Source organism: Choloepus didactylus, chromosome 2, assembly GCF_015220235.1.
Source record: "Choloepus didactylus isolate mChoDid1 chromosome 2, mChoDid1.pri, whole genome shotgun sequence".
Taxonomy (NCBI): domain Eukaryota; kingdom Metazoa; phylum Chordata; class Mammalia; order Pilosa; family Megalonychidae; genus Choloepus; species Choloepus didactylus.
In genome coordinates this window covers 209,291,098-209,308,858 of record NC_051308.1, presented here as the reverse complement: position 1 = coordinate 209,308,858, position 17,761 = coordinate 209,291,098, and the positions used below count along the sequence as shown (strand labels likewise).

At 38.9% G+C, this 17,761-nt stretch overlaps 1 protein-coding gene across 2 annotated transcripts in view; it reads left to right on the top strand.

Moving 5' to 3' along the window:
• The first annotated feature begins 2,859 nt into the window (after nucleotides 1-2,859).
• SMAP2 (small ArfGAP2) overlaps nucleotides 2,860-17,761 on the top strand; it is an 84,417-nt gene continuing 69,515 nt past the window's right edge. Inside the window, exon 1 of one of the 2 annotated variants that reach the window (XM_037827581.1) lies at nucleotides 2,860-3,381. In XM_037827581.1, the coding sequence (XP_037683509.1) occupies nucleotides 3,279-3,381 (103 nt within the window). In that variant the 5' untranslated portion in view covers nucleotides 2,860-3,278. The remainder of the gene's footprint in view (nucleotides 3,382-17,761) is intronic. The other variant, XM_037827580.1, reaches the window with a different exon arrangement.

Sequence of the window (17,761 nt, the reverse complement as noted above, 5' to 3'; positions counted from 1 at the left end):
TTTTCCTGCAAACATTGAGGACTGCCAATTCAGTGGGTTGAGCCCTCCATCTGGGGGTTTCCCCTGTGAGGCTAGTTGCTGCAAGGGAGAGGTTAAGCCTACTTACAGTTGTGCCTAGGAGTCCCCAGAGAGCCTCTTTGTTGCTCAGATATGGCCCCTCTCTCTCTAAGCCCACTTGGCAGATGAACTCATTACCTTCCCCCACTACGTGGGACTTGATACTCAGGGGTGTGAATTCCCCTGGCAACGTGGGAAATGACTCCTGGAGATGAGCCTGGACATCAATTACATCTGGGATTGAGAGGATCTTCTTGACCAAAAGAGGGGAGAGAGATGAAACAAAGGAAGGTTTCAGTGGCTGAAAGATTTCAAATAAAGTCGAGAGGTCACTCTGGAGGGTATTCTTATGTGCTATATAGATATCACTTTTTAGTTTTTAGTGTGTTGGAATGGCTAGAGGCAAATATCTGAAGTTGTCAAACTGCAACTCAATGACATTGATTCTTGAAGACGATTGTATAACTATGTAGCTTGCAGTGTGACTGTGTGATTATGAAAACCTTATGGCTGCACTCCCTTTATCCAGTGTATGGACAGATGAGTGGAAAAATGGGGACAAAAATTAGATGAAGAATAGGGTGGAATGGAGGGGATGGGAAGTTTTGGGTGACCTTTTTTCCTTTTATTTTTATTTTGGAGTAAGGAAAAGGTTCAAAAATTGATTCTGGTGAACCACAAATGTATGGTGGTGCCATGAATAATTGATTGTACACTGTGGATGACTGTAGGATGTGTGAATATATCTTAAATAAACTGTATTAAAAAAAAGTAAATGAACAACAGGGGGAAAGAAGGGAATGGGATGTTTTGGGTGTTCTTTTTTAATTTTAATTTTATTTTTTGGAGTAATGAAAATGTTTGTGTTGATGAATGCATAACTATATGATGATACTGTGAACAACTGATTGTACACTTTGAATAATTGTATGTTATGTGATTATAACTCAGTAAAATTGCATAAAAAATAAAGCACTTAGAACAAGTTCTGGTCCATAATAGTGGTTGAATAAATGCTAATTATTGGTAAAAAAAATAAATCCAGTCATTCTGGCCCCATAGTCTGTGTGCTTGACCACTAGTCTCTCACTAGATAGAAAAATTTGAGAAGCACTGCCTTAGGTGATGGAGGGCCCCTGAAGGATTTTTAAACAGAGTGTGATTCAATTACATCTGCCATTTAGAAAGCTCTCTATTAAAGACAGTGTGAGGGATCAATTTAACTGGGCTTAGACTAAGGCAGGAAGGCTATCTGAATAATGAAGGGATAAAGATGAGGAGGGCTTGAACTAAGGCAAAATCACCACAGTTAACTGGGTAATCTTCAGTCTCTGTTTGATCTTCAACCATAAGAAGACCAGAAAGTATGGTTATGGTAATAGCTATCTTGATGGGTTATTCTGAAGATTATAGGAGATAAGCAAAACCCTGACAATAAGACTCTGTAATCACAGAAATCTAGGTCCAAATCCTTTGCTAGATGAGGAAGTTGTTTATTAATCTCTCTAAGTCTCAGTTTGCTCATCTTAAAGTAAGAAAAGTTAGGTAAGTTAAAGTAAGAAAAATTATTGCAAACTGGTTGCAAGGTTGAGACAACTGGTTTAGGAGGAAGGCAGAATTCCTTTCAGAGAAAGAACTGAAATTTTGTTTAGGAAAAACACATAAATGAACTTGTGTGTTTATCAAAGTCAAGATTCCCTAGACATAACTAGAAGGGAAGAAGTTTAGCTGGAGAAAGATTAACTTGTTCTTCTTAATAAAGTAATAGAAATGTTTAGTGTTCTTTTGATGAGATGAAACTTTGAGAGAGACTTGAAAAAAACTAAAGGGATGGAAGAGAGGGTTTCACTAGAGATAAAATAAGATTACTCTAACTATCTGTTCTTGCTAGCTTCCCTGATCCTTTTCTTCCAAAACCATAAATTTGATCACATTTTTCCTCCTTCCGAAGTACAGTGCCTGATATTTAAAACTTTTTCAGTAACAATTTGCTGAGTAAATGAATGAATAAATGAATGCATGAGCACATGGCAGGTGGATCCCTAAAGAAAAGGACAACCACCAAGTAATTCTGTAGCAAGGATGGCTTTGGGCAGTGACGTTTAATATTCATGTTTAAGTAGTTGCCTATTTTGTGCTATGCCATAACCACCCCTCCTCCCCCTCACCTCCCCAAAATAACCTTCAGTGAAAGCCTGCCACGCAAAACTGCACTGTTTGGGGAGCATTTAAGGAATGAGAGAAGAAAGGAAGTGTCTAAGGCTGGCAATATCTAAGATGGCAATAGCAACAAGATGAAAGCTAGTGAACAGTGGGATCCGGAATTGAGCGGGAGGAGGCATTCCAAGTGAGAGGCGAACAGAATTCTCTGAAATTTTGGGTAGGGTGTGATGTCCAGCCCTTCTCTCTGATTGTTAAAGGAAACAATAAGCTGGAGGACTTTGGGACAGCTACAACCTCTCAGATTACATAAGGATGGTAAGTACTTAACTCACAGAGTTGTTGTGAGGGTATTGGGGTAATTCATGAAAGCGGTAAAGCGCTTAGAACAGTGACTGGCACACAGTAAGAGCTCAATAAATGTTAGTTGTTTTCCTTCACTTTCTTCCACTCCCTCTGCCAGGTTCCATTCATTCTTTTCCAAGGACATGCAGGGGGCGTGTCCACTCCCCCGTTCCCACCCAAGCTCCGCCCCTCGGCCCTCCCAGGTTGGTTCCTGAGAGGCGGGGCCTAGCGGGGAGCCAAGTACTAAGCGATAGGGGCGGGGCGCATGCGCGGGCTGGGCTGGGTGGAGGTGGGAAGGAAGAGCTGCCGGAAGTAGGCGGTGGTGGTGGTGTTGAAGCCCGCAGCAGCTGCCCGGGAAACCGAGGCGCGGGACGCACAGCTAGCAGACAGGCAGGCCGGGCGGATCGTCTCTGTGTCCGGCACCCACGAGGCCCGATAGCCCCTCTGCCTGCCGGAGGATCCCTGACCAGCAGCCTCCTCTGACTCGGGCCCTTCCCTAAGCCCGCCAGGGGGCGTCGCACTGAGGGGCTGCAAAGTGGAGGGCGGGCAGCGTTGACTGGAGAAGGGGCTTCGGGCCAGGAGGAGGAAGAGAGCTCTGCTTCGCACAGGAGGTGCCCCTGGGCAGAGGACTGGGAGTCGTCATCCCAGGACTGAGGCAAGGGGCTTTTGGGGGCGAGGAGGGCGCATCGCCCTCTGCCCCCGCCGGCACCCTGGCCATGACGGGCAAGTCGGTGAAGGACGTGGATCGGTACCAGGCGGTCCTGGCCAACCTGCTGCTGGAGGAGGATAACAAGTTTTGTGCGGACTGCCAGTCTAAAGGTAGCGCATCCCTCGTGGCGGGCGAGGGGTCCGGCCTCTGGCTGGCGCGTGGAGGTGTTCTGAGTGAGGAGGGGGCTTCTGGAGCTTAGGCCTCCCAAGTCATCTTTGAATAGTTGGGCGTGCTGCACTTGCTGATGAGCCTGCTAGGTTGACTGCAGTCGGGGACCGGTGTGGGGAGAGGTTGCAAGGACGGGGGTGGGTGTGGGTGGGGGGAAGGGTGATGGTGGAAGGTGCCTGATGTGTGTAGGTGAGAACGTCTGTAATTTCAGGGCTCTGAATGAGTTCTGGGCCGACTGTGGGTCCAAAGGCAGCACAGAGCCCTTAGCCTCTCACTTGCAAACCTGAGGATAAACTATAATGTGTGTGTGTATGTGTGTGTGTGTGTGTGTGTGTGAGAGAGAGAGAGAGAGAGAGAGAGAGAGAGAGAGAGAGAGAGAGAGAGAGAGAACAGAGCGCGCGAGTGCGAGCGCGAGCGAGCAGGAAAGGGGGGAAGGGAAGTGAGATGACGGGGGCGAAAACTGCTTAGATAAATTTTAAAGGTGGTGATTGTAGCTGCCCACTATTTGGTTAGCAACTGCTTCTGTCATTTATAGCCTGGCTGAGATCTGACAGTACTTAGATGGTTTTCTTCTTCCTGGATGTGTGCAGTGGGAAAATGCCTTATGCAGTGCGGATTTCTAGACAGCCTACCCTGGCTTGTGGAGTGCGCTGGAGGCCTAATGTGACCGAAACTAGCACATTTTGGCTGTAGTGCAGGATCCATTTAATCAATCAGTGGCGAGCAGGAAGCAAGGGATGCACTGAATTTGTTGCTTCCACGGCAATTACCCTTCTTAAGGTGAAACATGATCATTGCAAATTGGCAAAACCGTTTAGCTTTGTTTTCTGTGCCGTCAAAGATCCATGGTTTGATACAATTAAAAATCGATATAATGGAAAGCTTGATTATGAGTGAAATGTTTGCACTAGAAATTTATAGATACAAGCTTCTATAAATATTTACTTATATATATATACTTATTTTTTTCTGGTTTATTTGGTATATAATTGTAAGAATTGGGAAAATTCTTTTTCCTTTGGTTGGGGAGAAAAGACAGTTATATTTTGAAGGGCATTGTTATTTTTGCTTTTGTTCATAATGCAGTGGATTTGTCATTGTTATTTTTACTTTTGTTCATAATGCAGTGGATTTGCTAGATAGCATTTGAGCATATATCATAAGACAGATTCAAATGTATTTGCATTTATCAGGAGGTTCAAGCTTAACTGGAGCTTTCACTTAACTACATTTTAGAAAAATAAGATTATGTAAGGAAATCAGGGGAATGATACATTGATTTAGACATCCAGTAGTATATTTTAGGGACTTTTCCTACAGATAAATTGCATGTGCTTCAGTAGGATAGCAGGTCCCTAAACTTCTTTCCTGAATGTTTACATTAACAAGAATTCATTTTAAAAAATACTTTAGAGTCATTTGTGTTGACTTATAGTTGTTTCTTGTTAGACCTTGTTCTAGATCTATTGGAAGATTCAGTTTTAAAGTTAGGGATGCATCTTGGATTTATTCAAATTCCCTTATGTCCTTGGTTGACAGATCTTGAGTCATGGTGAAGCAACTCACTGGAGTGAACATTGCTACATTTGAGGAGTCAGATGCCATTTTGATGATTAGCACTACCACCCCCCCCCCCATTTCTCTTTCTACTCTTATACTTACTCATATTCCAGTAAAATGCAGCATATGCAAGTTGTTGATTCACCACTTCCTCCAAATTTTCCGTTGCTCTTTATCAATTGCTTTACTAGGGATCAGGTAATGAAACAGTAACTGTTGGCTTGTAAATTTTATTAACTGCTGTTGGTGGTAGAATCCTGGCTCCTTGAAACAATTTATTTGCAAAAGTTAGTTCTAAACTTTGACTTGGCTTCAGTGACTTTGGCCATTGTATTAAAAATGAGATGACAATGTGTCAATCATCTTTCAATTCAGTTAAATAAGATATTTGTTGAGGCCTTGGTTTATTCAGTTTGTAAATTATCTAGCCCCCTCTTCCACTCTTTCAACCCCTCTCACTCATTTTCCCCCTCCTTTTCTCTAATTTTGGTTGTGCAGTGATCCTGCGAGCAGCTGTCAGATCATGGAAGGAAGAGATGCTAGTATCAATAGATTAAGTTACCTGTCAGCTCGTTTATTTTTTTTTTATTTTTTTTTTAATTCAGTTTTATTGAAATATATTCACAAACCATACAGTCATCCATGGTATACAATCAACTGTTCACAGTATGATCATATAGTTACTGTCAGCTCTTTTAAAAAATACATTTAGTTGGAAGAGGAATTTACAAATTGTTGGCTAAAATGAGATTTGGGTTTGAGTTTATTTATCTTTACTCCTCATGTCCTTTATTAACTGTACAAGACCTGGTGAGTAATTGCTAATCCATTAATTTTAAATTTGATAATGTAGCCCTGGGCTACAGACCTATGAGCAGGTATTTCAATCATGTTCCAAAAGAACTTTCTGGCAATGACTCTTCTTTTTAAAATCTTATACTTATTTAATAATGATATTTCTTGATTAATTGACTTTTAAATTTATTTTTTAGAGCAGTTGTAGGTTTACAGAATTATGCAGAAAGTAGAGTTCCCATGTATTAATTGACTCTTTAGATATGCTATTTGGACATCAGAGTAGAGAACAAGCATGTTTTCTCTTTACATAGTTAGAAGTTTTATTTTGTTTGTTTGTTTGTTCATTTTGTTTGTTTGCTTTTTTTGGGGTCCTGGGGCTTTTAACTCTTTTGAGCACAAGGTTCACCAGTTCTGAGACCTCTAAGCCATTGGGATGATTGCCATGTGGGAAAGGAAAATGCTTTTGTTCAGCCTCTTTTTTTTTTTTAATTTAATTTATTTTATTATTTTATTTTAGAAAAGTTGTGGGTTTACAGAACAGTCATGCATGAAATACAGGATTCCCATATACCACTCCACACCAACACCTTACATTGGTGTGGAGCATTTGTTACAATTGATGATCACACATTTTTATAATTGTACTATTAATTAAAATGCATGGTTTAACTTAGGGTTCACTGTGTAGTGTACTTCCATGGACTGAAAAAAATTTTTTTTAATTTTACCGTATATGTAATCTAACATTTTCCCTTTAAATCATATTCAGATATTTCAGTGCTGTTAATTGCATTCACAACGTTGTGTCGTCATCACCACCATCCATTCCCAAACATTTCTATCATTCCAGATAGGAACCCTGTACATTTTAAGCCTTAACTTCCCATTCCCTGTTCCCACCCTGGTAACCTATATTCTAGATTCTGACTCTATGATTTTGCTTATTCTAATTTTTCACATCAGTGAGATCATACAGTATTTGTCCTTTTTGTATCTGGCTTATTTCACTCAACATGATGCCTTCAGGGTTCACCCATGTTGTCACCTGTATCAGAATTTCATTCCTTTTTATGGCTGAATAATATTTCATTGTATGTATATACCACATTTTATTTATCCATTCATTGGTTGACAGACACTTGGGTTCTTCCATCTTTTGGCAATTGTGAATGATGATGCTGTGAACATCGGTGTGTGAATATCTGTTCAAGTCCCTGCTTTCAATTCTTTTGGGTATATACCTAGTAGTGGTATTGCTGGGTCATATGGTAGTTGTATATTAGCTTTCTGAGAAACTGCCAAACTGTCTTCCACAGTGGCAGTTCAGCCTTTTTTAAAATGCTAGGACTTGCTCAAGGCCCAAAGATATTTCCTCATTATCCAAAGCCCTCAAGTTAATGTGTCCTTTTTTTTTTAAATTCATTTTGTTGAGATATATTCACATACCATGCAGTCATACAAAACAAATCGTACATTCGATTGTTCACAGTACCATTACATAGTTATGCATTTATCCCCAAAATCAATCCCTGACACCTTCATTACCACACACACAAAAATAATGAGAATAATAATTAAAGTGAAAAAGGGCAATTAAAATAAAAAAGAACACTGGGTGCCTTTGTTTGTTTTTTTCCTTCCCCCAGTTTTCTACTCATCCATCCATAAACTAGACAAAGGGGAGTGTGGTCCATATGGCTTTCCCAATCACATTGTCACCCCTCATAAGCTACATTTTTATACAATCTTCTTCAAGATTCATGGGTTCTGGGTTGGAGTTTGATAGTTTCAGGTATCTCCTGCCAGCTACCTCAATTCATTAGAACCTAAAAAGGGTTGTCTATATTATGCATAAGAGTGCCCACCAGAGTGACCTCTCGGCTCCTTTTGGAATCTCTCTGCTACTGAAGCTTATTTCATTTCCTTTCACTTCCCCCTTTTGGTCAAGTAGATGTTCTCCATTCCATGATGCCGGGTCTATATTCCTCCCCAGGAGTCATATTCCACGTTGCCAGGGAGATTCATTCCCCTGGGTGTCTGATCCCATGTAAGGGGGAGGGCAGTGATTTCACCTGCCAAGTTGGGTTAGCCAGAGAGAGAGGGCCACAACTGAGCAACAAAGAGGCATTCGGGGGGAGGCTCTCAGGCACAATTATAGGGAGGCTGAGCCTCTCCTTTGCAGCAACAGTCTTCCCAAGGGCAAGTCCTGTGGTAGAGGGCTCAACCCATCAAACCACCAGTCCCCTATGTCTGTGAGCACATTAGCAACCATCGAGGTGGGGAAGCCCAATACCCCTGCATTCTCCACCAGTTAATGTGTTCTTTAAGGTAAATTTTTCAGCTGATTTAAGTAGTGATAGAACAGAGGACAAACATACTAAAAATTCCATATATGCCAATGGCAACCCTGGCTAGTTGAGGTCAGGCTCCATTACTGAGTAGACCCTTGGTGGGGTCACACGGGTCCATGGCTTCATCTTTAACTCCACAGTTCCAGATTTTACCAGTGTGCCTGGAATAACTTCTAAGCAATCTCCTCAGAGATTATGGTTTAAACTAGACACTGTTTTATCTTCCATGAATGACCTTTCTAATGACCTAAGTACTTACTTGTGTCCACTCCTGGGACTCTTCCTTTTAAGCATCAAGGTATGAGAAATTGAAAGCTGTTTGATGAGCAATGGATTAGAATGGAAGAAAATTTGTACTTGAGGAATACTCATTCTAGACTGCGAAATACCTTGGAATTCTTGAGTCTGACAGAAACCTTGAATAATTAAAAAATTTTCCGTTACTCTGCTACATCTTGTCTCTGAAATGTTTCACTTCAAATCACTTAACCATTGCCTTTTTTCAAACTCCCATCATATATTTTTTAATTTAAGGTTATTTTTTGAAAAGATTGTACTTTCATGTAATTCCAAATTCAAAATGCTCAAATCTTGAGAATATGTACAGTGAAGAGTTGTGTTCCTATCCCTGATCCCTTAGGCACCATTTTCCCTCCCTGGAGGTAACCAATGTTAGGAGTTTCTTATGTTTTAAGAAATAATCTATTTATAGACAAACAGCTATATTTAAATATATTCTTTTGCAGCTCTTTTATGCAGATAGTAGCATACTACCCACAATTCTTGACACCTTGCATTTTTCAATCAACAATCAACAGATACTCTCTCCGTGTACCCTGAAGAGCTGCTTTATTCCTTCAAGGCATTTTCTCCATCTGGGTTTCTATACCCAGGTATAATGGTATACCGAGGTTATCTTGATTAAGTTGAGAGATATTCTTAAGTGATTTGGAAGACATCTGCTCTTTTAAGGGCATTTTAGAAAGTGTCCTATACTCATCTATAGCATATATAAGCCCCCCTTTCAGGTGGCAGAGAAGCAGAGTAATGGAAGGGGCTGTGGACTTCATGTTGAAACACCTGATTCACTCTTCTTCTCCACTTAGTAAAGCCTTGTGAGCTTCAGCATATGATCCAGCTTTCTCAGTTTAATTTTCCTTGTTTGAAAAATGAAAATGTCTTGTAAACTGTAACTTAAGCATGTTACTGTTGCTGACCTCATTTATTTTATCTTGATTTTATTAGTTTTACTTTATTTAGGTTCTAATTTGATTCAGAGTAACTCTCTGAAGGTAACAAATAGCTTCAGTGCTGTGAGGTTTTCATATATCCTTTCAGCATGACCATAATTGCTTATGTAGTATATGAAGACCAAAATGGTTGAGAGGCCAGATTGACAGGGTTGGGAGACTGGCATTGTTACTGTTGTGGTAAATTTTTTTTAACCAGTTTGTTCTTTTATGGAAAGCCAGTACTGATAAAATTAATTGGCTCAACATTTCAGAGCCTTGCTTTCCAAATGAATTTCAAGTCAGCTTAAGTTTTTAAAAATGCTTTATTCCTTGGGAATATATGAAAAACCCACAGCTAACATCCTACTTAATGGTGAAAGACTGAACACTTTCCCTGGAAGATCAGTAACAAGACAAGGATGCCCACTGTCACCACTGTTATTCAACATTCATTGGAAGTTCTTGCCAGAGGAGTTAGGTAAGAGAAAGAAATAAAAGGCATCCAAATTGGAAAGGAAGGAATAAAACTCTCCCTGTTTGCAGATGACATGAGACTAAATACAGAAAATCCTGAAAAATCCACAACAAAGCCCCTAGAGCTAATAAATGAATTCAGCAAAGTGGTGCAAGATCAAGATCCAGAAATCAGTACTGTTTCTCTACAAAAGCAATGAATATCCGGAAGAAGAAATCAAGGTAAAACATTCCATTTACAATAGCGACTAAAAGAATCAAATATCTATGAATAAATATAACCGAGGATGTAAAGGTCTCATACATGGAAAACTGCAAAACATTGCTAAAAGAAATCAAAGAAGACCTAAATAAATGGAAGGACATTCTGTGTTCATGGATTGGAAGACTAAATATTGTAAAGATGTCAATTCTACCCAAGGCAATTTATAGATTCAATGCAACTCCTATCAAAATTCCAATAACCTTTTTCACAGAAATGGAAAAGCCAATCAAATTTATTTGGAAGGGCAATGGGCTGTGACTGGCCTAAGCCAACTTGAAAAAGAAGAATGAAGTTGGAGGACTCAATCTTTCCAATTTTAAATCTTACCACGAAGCCACAGTAATCAAAATAGCATGGTACTGGCACAAGGGCAGACATATAGGTCATTGGAATCTAGTTGGGAGCTCAGAAATCAACACTCACATTTATGGACAACTGATTTTTGACAAGGTGGCAAAGACCACTCAATTGGGAATGAATAGTTTCATCAACCAGTGTTGTTGGAAATACTGGATCTCCATTTGCAAAAGAAAGAAGGAGGATCCCTACCTCATATCTTATAAAAAAATCAACTCAAAATGGGTCAAAGACCTAAATATAAGAGCCAAGAACTATAAAATTCCTAGAAGAAAATGTAAATAAATACATAAATGTAAATAAATAAATAAGCATCATCAGGATCTTGTGTTAGGTAGAACTTTTGTAGAGTTTATACCCAAAGCACAAGCAACAAAAGAAAAAGTAGATAAATGAGACCTCCTCAAAATTAAAAAATTTTGTGCCTCAAAGGATTTAAATGAAAATAAAAAGGCTACTTACATACTGGGAGAAAATATTTGGAAACTACATATCTGAAAAAGGTTTAATACCCACAATATGTAAAGAAATCCTTCAACTTAACAACAGAAAGACAAACAACCCAATTAAAAAATTGTCAAAAGACTTGAATAGACATCTCTCCAGAGAAGATATACAAATGGCCAGAATGCACATGAAAAGATGTTCAGCATCATTAGCTATCAGGGAAATGCAAATCAAAACCACAACGAGATACTATTTCACACCCACTAGAATGGCCACTATTAAAAAAACAGAAAATTACAAGTGTTGGAGACGATGTGGAGAAATAGGAACTCTCATTCATTGTTGATGGCAATGTAAAAACGATGTAGCCACTGTAGAAGACAGTTTAGCAGTACCTCAGAAAGTTAATGTTCTAGTTTGCTAATGCTGCTGGAATGCAAAATACCAGAAATGGATTGGCTTTTATAAAGGGGGTTTATTTGGTTACACGGTTACAGTTTTAAGGCCATAAAGTGGCCAAGGTAATGCATCAATAGAGTACCTTCACTAAAGGATGGCCAATGGCATCTGGAAAACCTCTGTTAGCTGGGAAGGCATGTAGCTGATGTCTGCTCCAAGTGCTGGTTTCAAAATGGCTTTCTCCTAGGATGTTCCTCTCTAGGCCTCAGCTCCTCTTCAAAATGTCACTCTCAGTTGCTCTTGGGGCGTTTGTCCTTTCTTAGCTTCTCTGGAGCAAGAGTCTGCTTTCAATGGCCATCTTCAACTGTCTCTCATCTGCAGCTCCTCTGTCAGCTCATGTGCATTCTTCAAAGTGTCCCTCTTGGCAAGCTTGCTCCTTCTGTCTGAGCTTATATAGTGCTCCAGTAAACTAATCAAGACCCAAGCCAGTGGGCAGGGCCACACCTCCATAGAAATTATCCAATCAGAGTCATCACCCACAGTTGGGTGGGTCACATCTCCAAGGAATTACAGTCTAATCAACACCAATATGTCTGCCCACACAAGAATGCATCAAAGATAATGGTGTTTTGGGGGACATAATACATTCAAACCAGCACAGTTAAGTATAGAGTTACCATATGACCTGGCAATCCTACTGCTAGGTATGTACCCAAAAGATTTGAAAGCAGGGACTGGAACAGATATTTTCACACTGATATTCATAGCAGCATTATTCACAGTTGCCAAAAGATGGAAGCAAACCCAAGTGCCCATCAACTGATGAATGGGTAAACAAAATGTGGTATATACACACAGTGGAAAATTATTCAGTCATAAAAAGGAATGAAGTTCTGATACATGCAACAACATGGATGAACCTTGAAGACGTCATGTTGAATGAAATAAGCCAGACAGAAAAGGACAAATAATATATGATCTCACTGATATGAAGCAATTAGAATAAGCAAACTCAGAATCTAAAATATAGGTTACCAGGGGATGAGGTGTGGATAGGGAATGGGAAGTTAAGGCTGAAAATGTACAGGGTTCCTATCTGGAATGATGGAAATGTTTTGAAAATGGGTGGTGGTGATGGCAGCACAACATTGTGAAAGTAATTAACAGCACTGAAATATATCTGAATGTGGTAAAAGGGGGAAATATTAGATTGTATATATGGTAATAGAATAAACATTTAAAAAAAGAATCTATAGGACTGTACTACACAGTGAACCCTAAGTTAAACCATGGACTATAGTTAATAGTACAATTATAAAAATGTGCTATCATCAGTGGTAATTAATGGACCACACAAATGGAAGGTGTTAATAATAGGATGGAATATAGGAATTCTGTATTTTATGCATGTTTGTTCTGTAAACCCACCACATCTCTAATAAAAAAAAGCTTTATTCCCTTAAAATACTCTGGTTACTGGAAGCCACAGTTAGGATGACTCACCCAATAATTCCCTAGTCTTTAAGCCAAAACCATTTCCTATTTATGGGTGTTCTGACTTTTTTGCAGATGTACTTTGTGTTACCCATGAGGATGGTCTCTGAGTGTTTCCTGACTTTTCAAACTTGTATGAAAGATTGGACCAGGAAGTTTCTTTGTGTAAAAATTTTGTAATAGTAGTACTACATTTTAACCCTTATAAATTAATTTCTAGCTTTGTTTTACATGTGTTTTCCTTTGTTAGGTAGATTATTACTTGTTAAATATCATTCCTTTGAACATGAACTTTACTATCAATTTTAAATTATTTTATCTGTATCTGTGGCACTTTTTGAGAGGTAAAAAAATTCCATCGGATGTAGATAATGTAAGGAGTTCTTCTTCTGTTTGTAGTAGTTAAAACACCTTTCTCCAGCCAAGATCAGTAAATTTCTGGGTTTTTATAGCTAATGTACCTTAACTTTGACAGTCTTGGTGAGGTTGACACAGTTTTACTGAAATTAATTTGTCCAAGTCCCCATTAGATTGCTTTTTATTGTCAAATGTTAAACCTGTTCCCTGGGAGATACTTTCCTATTCATTCTCCTTGTCCTTTGAATATCATTTTGTGGCAGTGGGATAGAGTACAAAATGCACATCCATAGGGGGATCTCTTTGCAAGCTCAGGACGTATTTCTTGAGCACCTATTTTGTGTCAGACATTGCTCCAGGATATATAAATGAAAAGATGGGGTTTTTGGTCTTGAGGATTTTACAGCCTAATAGGAAAGCAAATGTGTCAACTGATAAATGATGCAGCCTACTAATTATCATTATGGCATTGTGCACATGGAGAAAAGAAAGCATTGAAGAAGGCAAATAAGTCTGCCACAGGAAGCCATATCTTCAAAGAGACAGGCTGTGTCTTGAAGGATGAGTAAGACTTTGTTAGGTGAATTTAGAGGATTTTGCCTTCTAGGCAAAGAAAATAATATGTGGAGAGGCTCCAAGAAGTGCTGTATTTTGGGGGACGGAGGAGAGGGATTCTTTAGTATCTTTTGACTATGTGTTTGGGAGTGGTGAGAGGTAAGGTTTGACAAAGTTTTTATTAACCAATATGGTTAAAATCCTAGCCCTGCGGTTGATTAGCTCTGTGGCATGGAGATTAGGAATATGCATTAAGCCTCAGATTCCCTGTTGTGTATGAAGCCCATAGTATTGGAGGTCCACCTGCCATTCAAATGGAGTTATAAGTATTGAGGACATGAAATGCTTTCTAAATGCTGGACATTGAGAAAAGTCTGAGTACCATGCCTACTAGATCTCCATGGAAGTATATTAAAAACCTTCATGGGTGCATTGTCTTAGAAAAGCCTAGTGAAATGCCAGTTGTAGATATTATGTCATTTCTGGAGATGATAGCATTGATTTTAGACTGAACATGTTCTTATGCCCCAGTAGACCATCATTTTGAATATTGAATATTTGATGTCTGTTCTTGGTTGCTCAGTGCTAAGGATTCATAGACAGTAGCTTCAACAGCATCTTTCAATACACTTTTCAGCAAATCTGTTCCTTCCAAATTATCTGATGTCACTATGGTATGTAGGTGGCAGCTTTTTCTGGCACAGTTGTCTATTATCTATTTGCCATATGAGTCATTGTCTATTTCTCCTCTTCTGCCTGAAAATTCCATCTTGGAAATAGTGTCGTGCAATTGGTGACTGCAACACTACTCATTATATACATTGCAGCTGGCTTCTTTTGTATGTTGATAGAATCTACCTGTGCCATAGAGAAGGGATAAAATAATCTATTAAATTGAGCCAGACTCAATTAACACACATGTTCTACATTCCAATCATGCAATGCCTAATTTTTGTTACTGTGACTGCTTAAATCCTTATCACAGTTGTGGTTCTGTTTGAGCAAGTGACCAGTTTAAGTAGATAATTAATGTGGAAGAAGTTCTGTATTGGCCCCTGGAATGTGACAGTTCAGTATAGCACATTGAAAAGATAGGAACCAAGTCTATATAGAGTAGAATACCTTCAAGTTCATCCACTTTTACCAAATTCTTCTATTATTAAAGCATTATTCCTGTATTGGTTAATTTTTTTTAACTTTATCAAAAAATTTAAACAAACAAGAGAAAAAACCCACAACATTTCAAATAAAACAAAGCAAAGGATTAAGATAAACAACCTAAAATAACTACTTTGCTTCCAACATGTTCCTGTCATATCTCAAGATTAACAAACCATAACCAAACAATGGATAAGAAAAACAAATAATCTAAAATAATTACAATACTTCCAACAAGTTGCTACCATACCCCAAGAAAATTAACAAACTGTAATCAAAGGCATTAGAAAAACCAGATAACCTAAAATAACTACATTGAAGCTAATTTAAAAAAATGCAATAGCCTTTTTTTACTTTATAAAAAAATTTAAAAAAATTCAAACCAAAGCAATGAGAATAACAAATAACCTAAAATAACTGCTTTGCTACCATACCCCAAGAAAATTAACAAACCCTGACAAAACAAAGGAATAAAAAAACCAAATAATCTAAAATAACTACATTGCTTCCAACATGTTCCTACCATACCCCAAGAAAATTAACAAACCATAATCAAACAAAGGCATAAGAAAAACTGGATGTTGGTTAATTTTTTAAATCATAATTTACCACAATTGACATGTCCACCAGAATGTAAACTCTATGAGGGCAGGGGTCTGTGCCTGTTTTGTTCAGTCTTTTATCACCAAGACCTAGAACAGTGCTGGTACTCCTCAGGCTCTCCATAAATATTTGTTTGAACAAATGAACTGATTTTGTCATCTATAAATCTTTTATTTTCTGATTAGAAGAAATCTTTTATAGGATACCTGAATAATTATTTAATTCTTAGGAAAGCTACTTTCTGGAAAAATGATTTTTTTTAATGCAGTTTTATTGAGATATATTCACACACCATACAATCCATCCAAAGTATACAATCAGTGGCTCACAGTATCATCATATAGCTGTGTATTCACCACCACAATCAATTTTAGAACATTTGGAAAAATAAGTTTTAAACTCCATCTTGAAGGATGTTATCAGTCAAGTTTTAAAAGCAGAGGGAATTCAATATAGGGAGTGTGTTACACAGATAATGTAAGAGCTAAGAAGCTAAATGGGCTGGTGAGGCAACCCAGAGATTAGCTCTTATGCCCTTAGGGACAATAGAAGGTGTTTATGTTACCAGGGGACAGGAGCCTGAGCTCTCTGGTGTGAGCCAGAAGCAAGGATAGAGAGGAGCTATCTGGTGGAGCCCAGGCAGCATAAGGGAGGTAGTATTACCCTGACTTCTCCCTTCTTCCAACCTTTTATCCCTGCCAGTGCCTCCCATTGAGAGAACCTACACAGAAGTCAGTTGGCAAGGGAGCCTGAGAAATGAGTTCCCTCCCAGTGGTGCAGAGTGAAGCAAGGGTATGATTTGACAGCAAACAGGCAAAGGCTCAAAGACACTTAACAAATCTCCAAGATGTAATTCTTTCTCCTTGTAAGCAGACAGTTGAATTATTTTGGACAAAGAGATAAGAAGGTTTTTTCAGGCAAATACAGCCTCATATGGTGCTGAAGGAGTTTAACTATTGCTGAAACAATAATTAGTCCCAAGAAGTAATGTAACAACTTTGTCGTAGACTGTAGTTAGAGTATATGACTAGGCAAATTGGCTTCTGTTGAATCTACATTAGACTGTTGGCTGCTGCCTGGAGCTATTTATCTTTTGGTTACTCAGAAAATAACTTCTTACCCTGTCAATTCTGAGAAGCCTTAGGCATGATGTATATACCTTGTCCCCTCTACATCTGGATGACTTGAGTTAGTAACACTAAGATGTACAAAGAGCATTTGAAGGTTGCAGCCTTAAAACATGGTGCAGTTAGTCTTTCCTTGATTGTTCACATAATTATGGTGGGTGGGGCCAATTTTTCTTGTGCCACATACCGTTTCAACTAGTCTTAATTGTTTTTTTCCCCATAACTTCAGATAGGTTTCCACTGGGCGAGGGAGGTAAGATCATTGATCTATTTTCTTCTACACTGGACCTGACAAGTATTAGGTACTGTAAGGAGTGTTGCTGCTACGCTGTTTAAAAGCAAATCCTCCCACATTATTGCTACTAGTTTTTTTTCTTGATTATGAAAGTGTTTAATGAGTAACATGATAACAAGTTCAGCCCTTTCTGGGAGTGCTTTTTTTGTCAATCAGGTCACCTGAATTTGGGTCCTTGCTACATTAATGGAATTGGTAGAACTAGGCCAGCAAAGGTTTTCAGTGAAGTGTATTTTGCTTTTAGTATGTTATTTTCTGTGGAAGCATAGATGAGAGATCATCATTGTTTGAGCAGTTACAAACTGTAAAAATTGCAGAGGTTGCATTGTGTTTCTCTTTTCTATAAAAATTAATTTCCTCTTGGCCGGTGCTACTATATTCCATAGATATTATTAAAATGTAATTTGGTGTTTTAAAAGACATGTCAAACTGCTTTCCAGAGTACCAGGTTTCTTTTCAGCCAGTCCATTTCAACTTAAGAGGTACATCTAGGCATTTTTAAAGCCTGATGTTTAATAAGTCTGATACTATGTTACTGTATTTGACTCTTCCCTTTCCCAAACTTTCTCCTTCCCTACCCTACTCTTCTGGATCCTGTATTTCCCCACAGGCTTTGTGGATGCGGGTCTACTGATGGCTGAACTGCAGGTCCCTCCCCAGTGGAAAATCCCAGAGATGAGCCAAATCTACCTTCAGCTGTGGCCATCCTTCAGCGTAAGGCTGCCCTGGTGGTTGTCTCCAGTTTGTCCAACTTTCTCCCTGCCCCTCATGCTCCCTCACGTGTGGCTGAAACTTGCCCTGGAATTCTGCCCTTGTAACATGTCTCTGGGTAGTAATAGGATTTTATTAT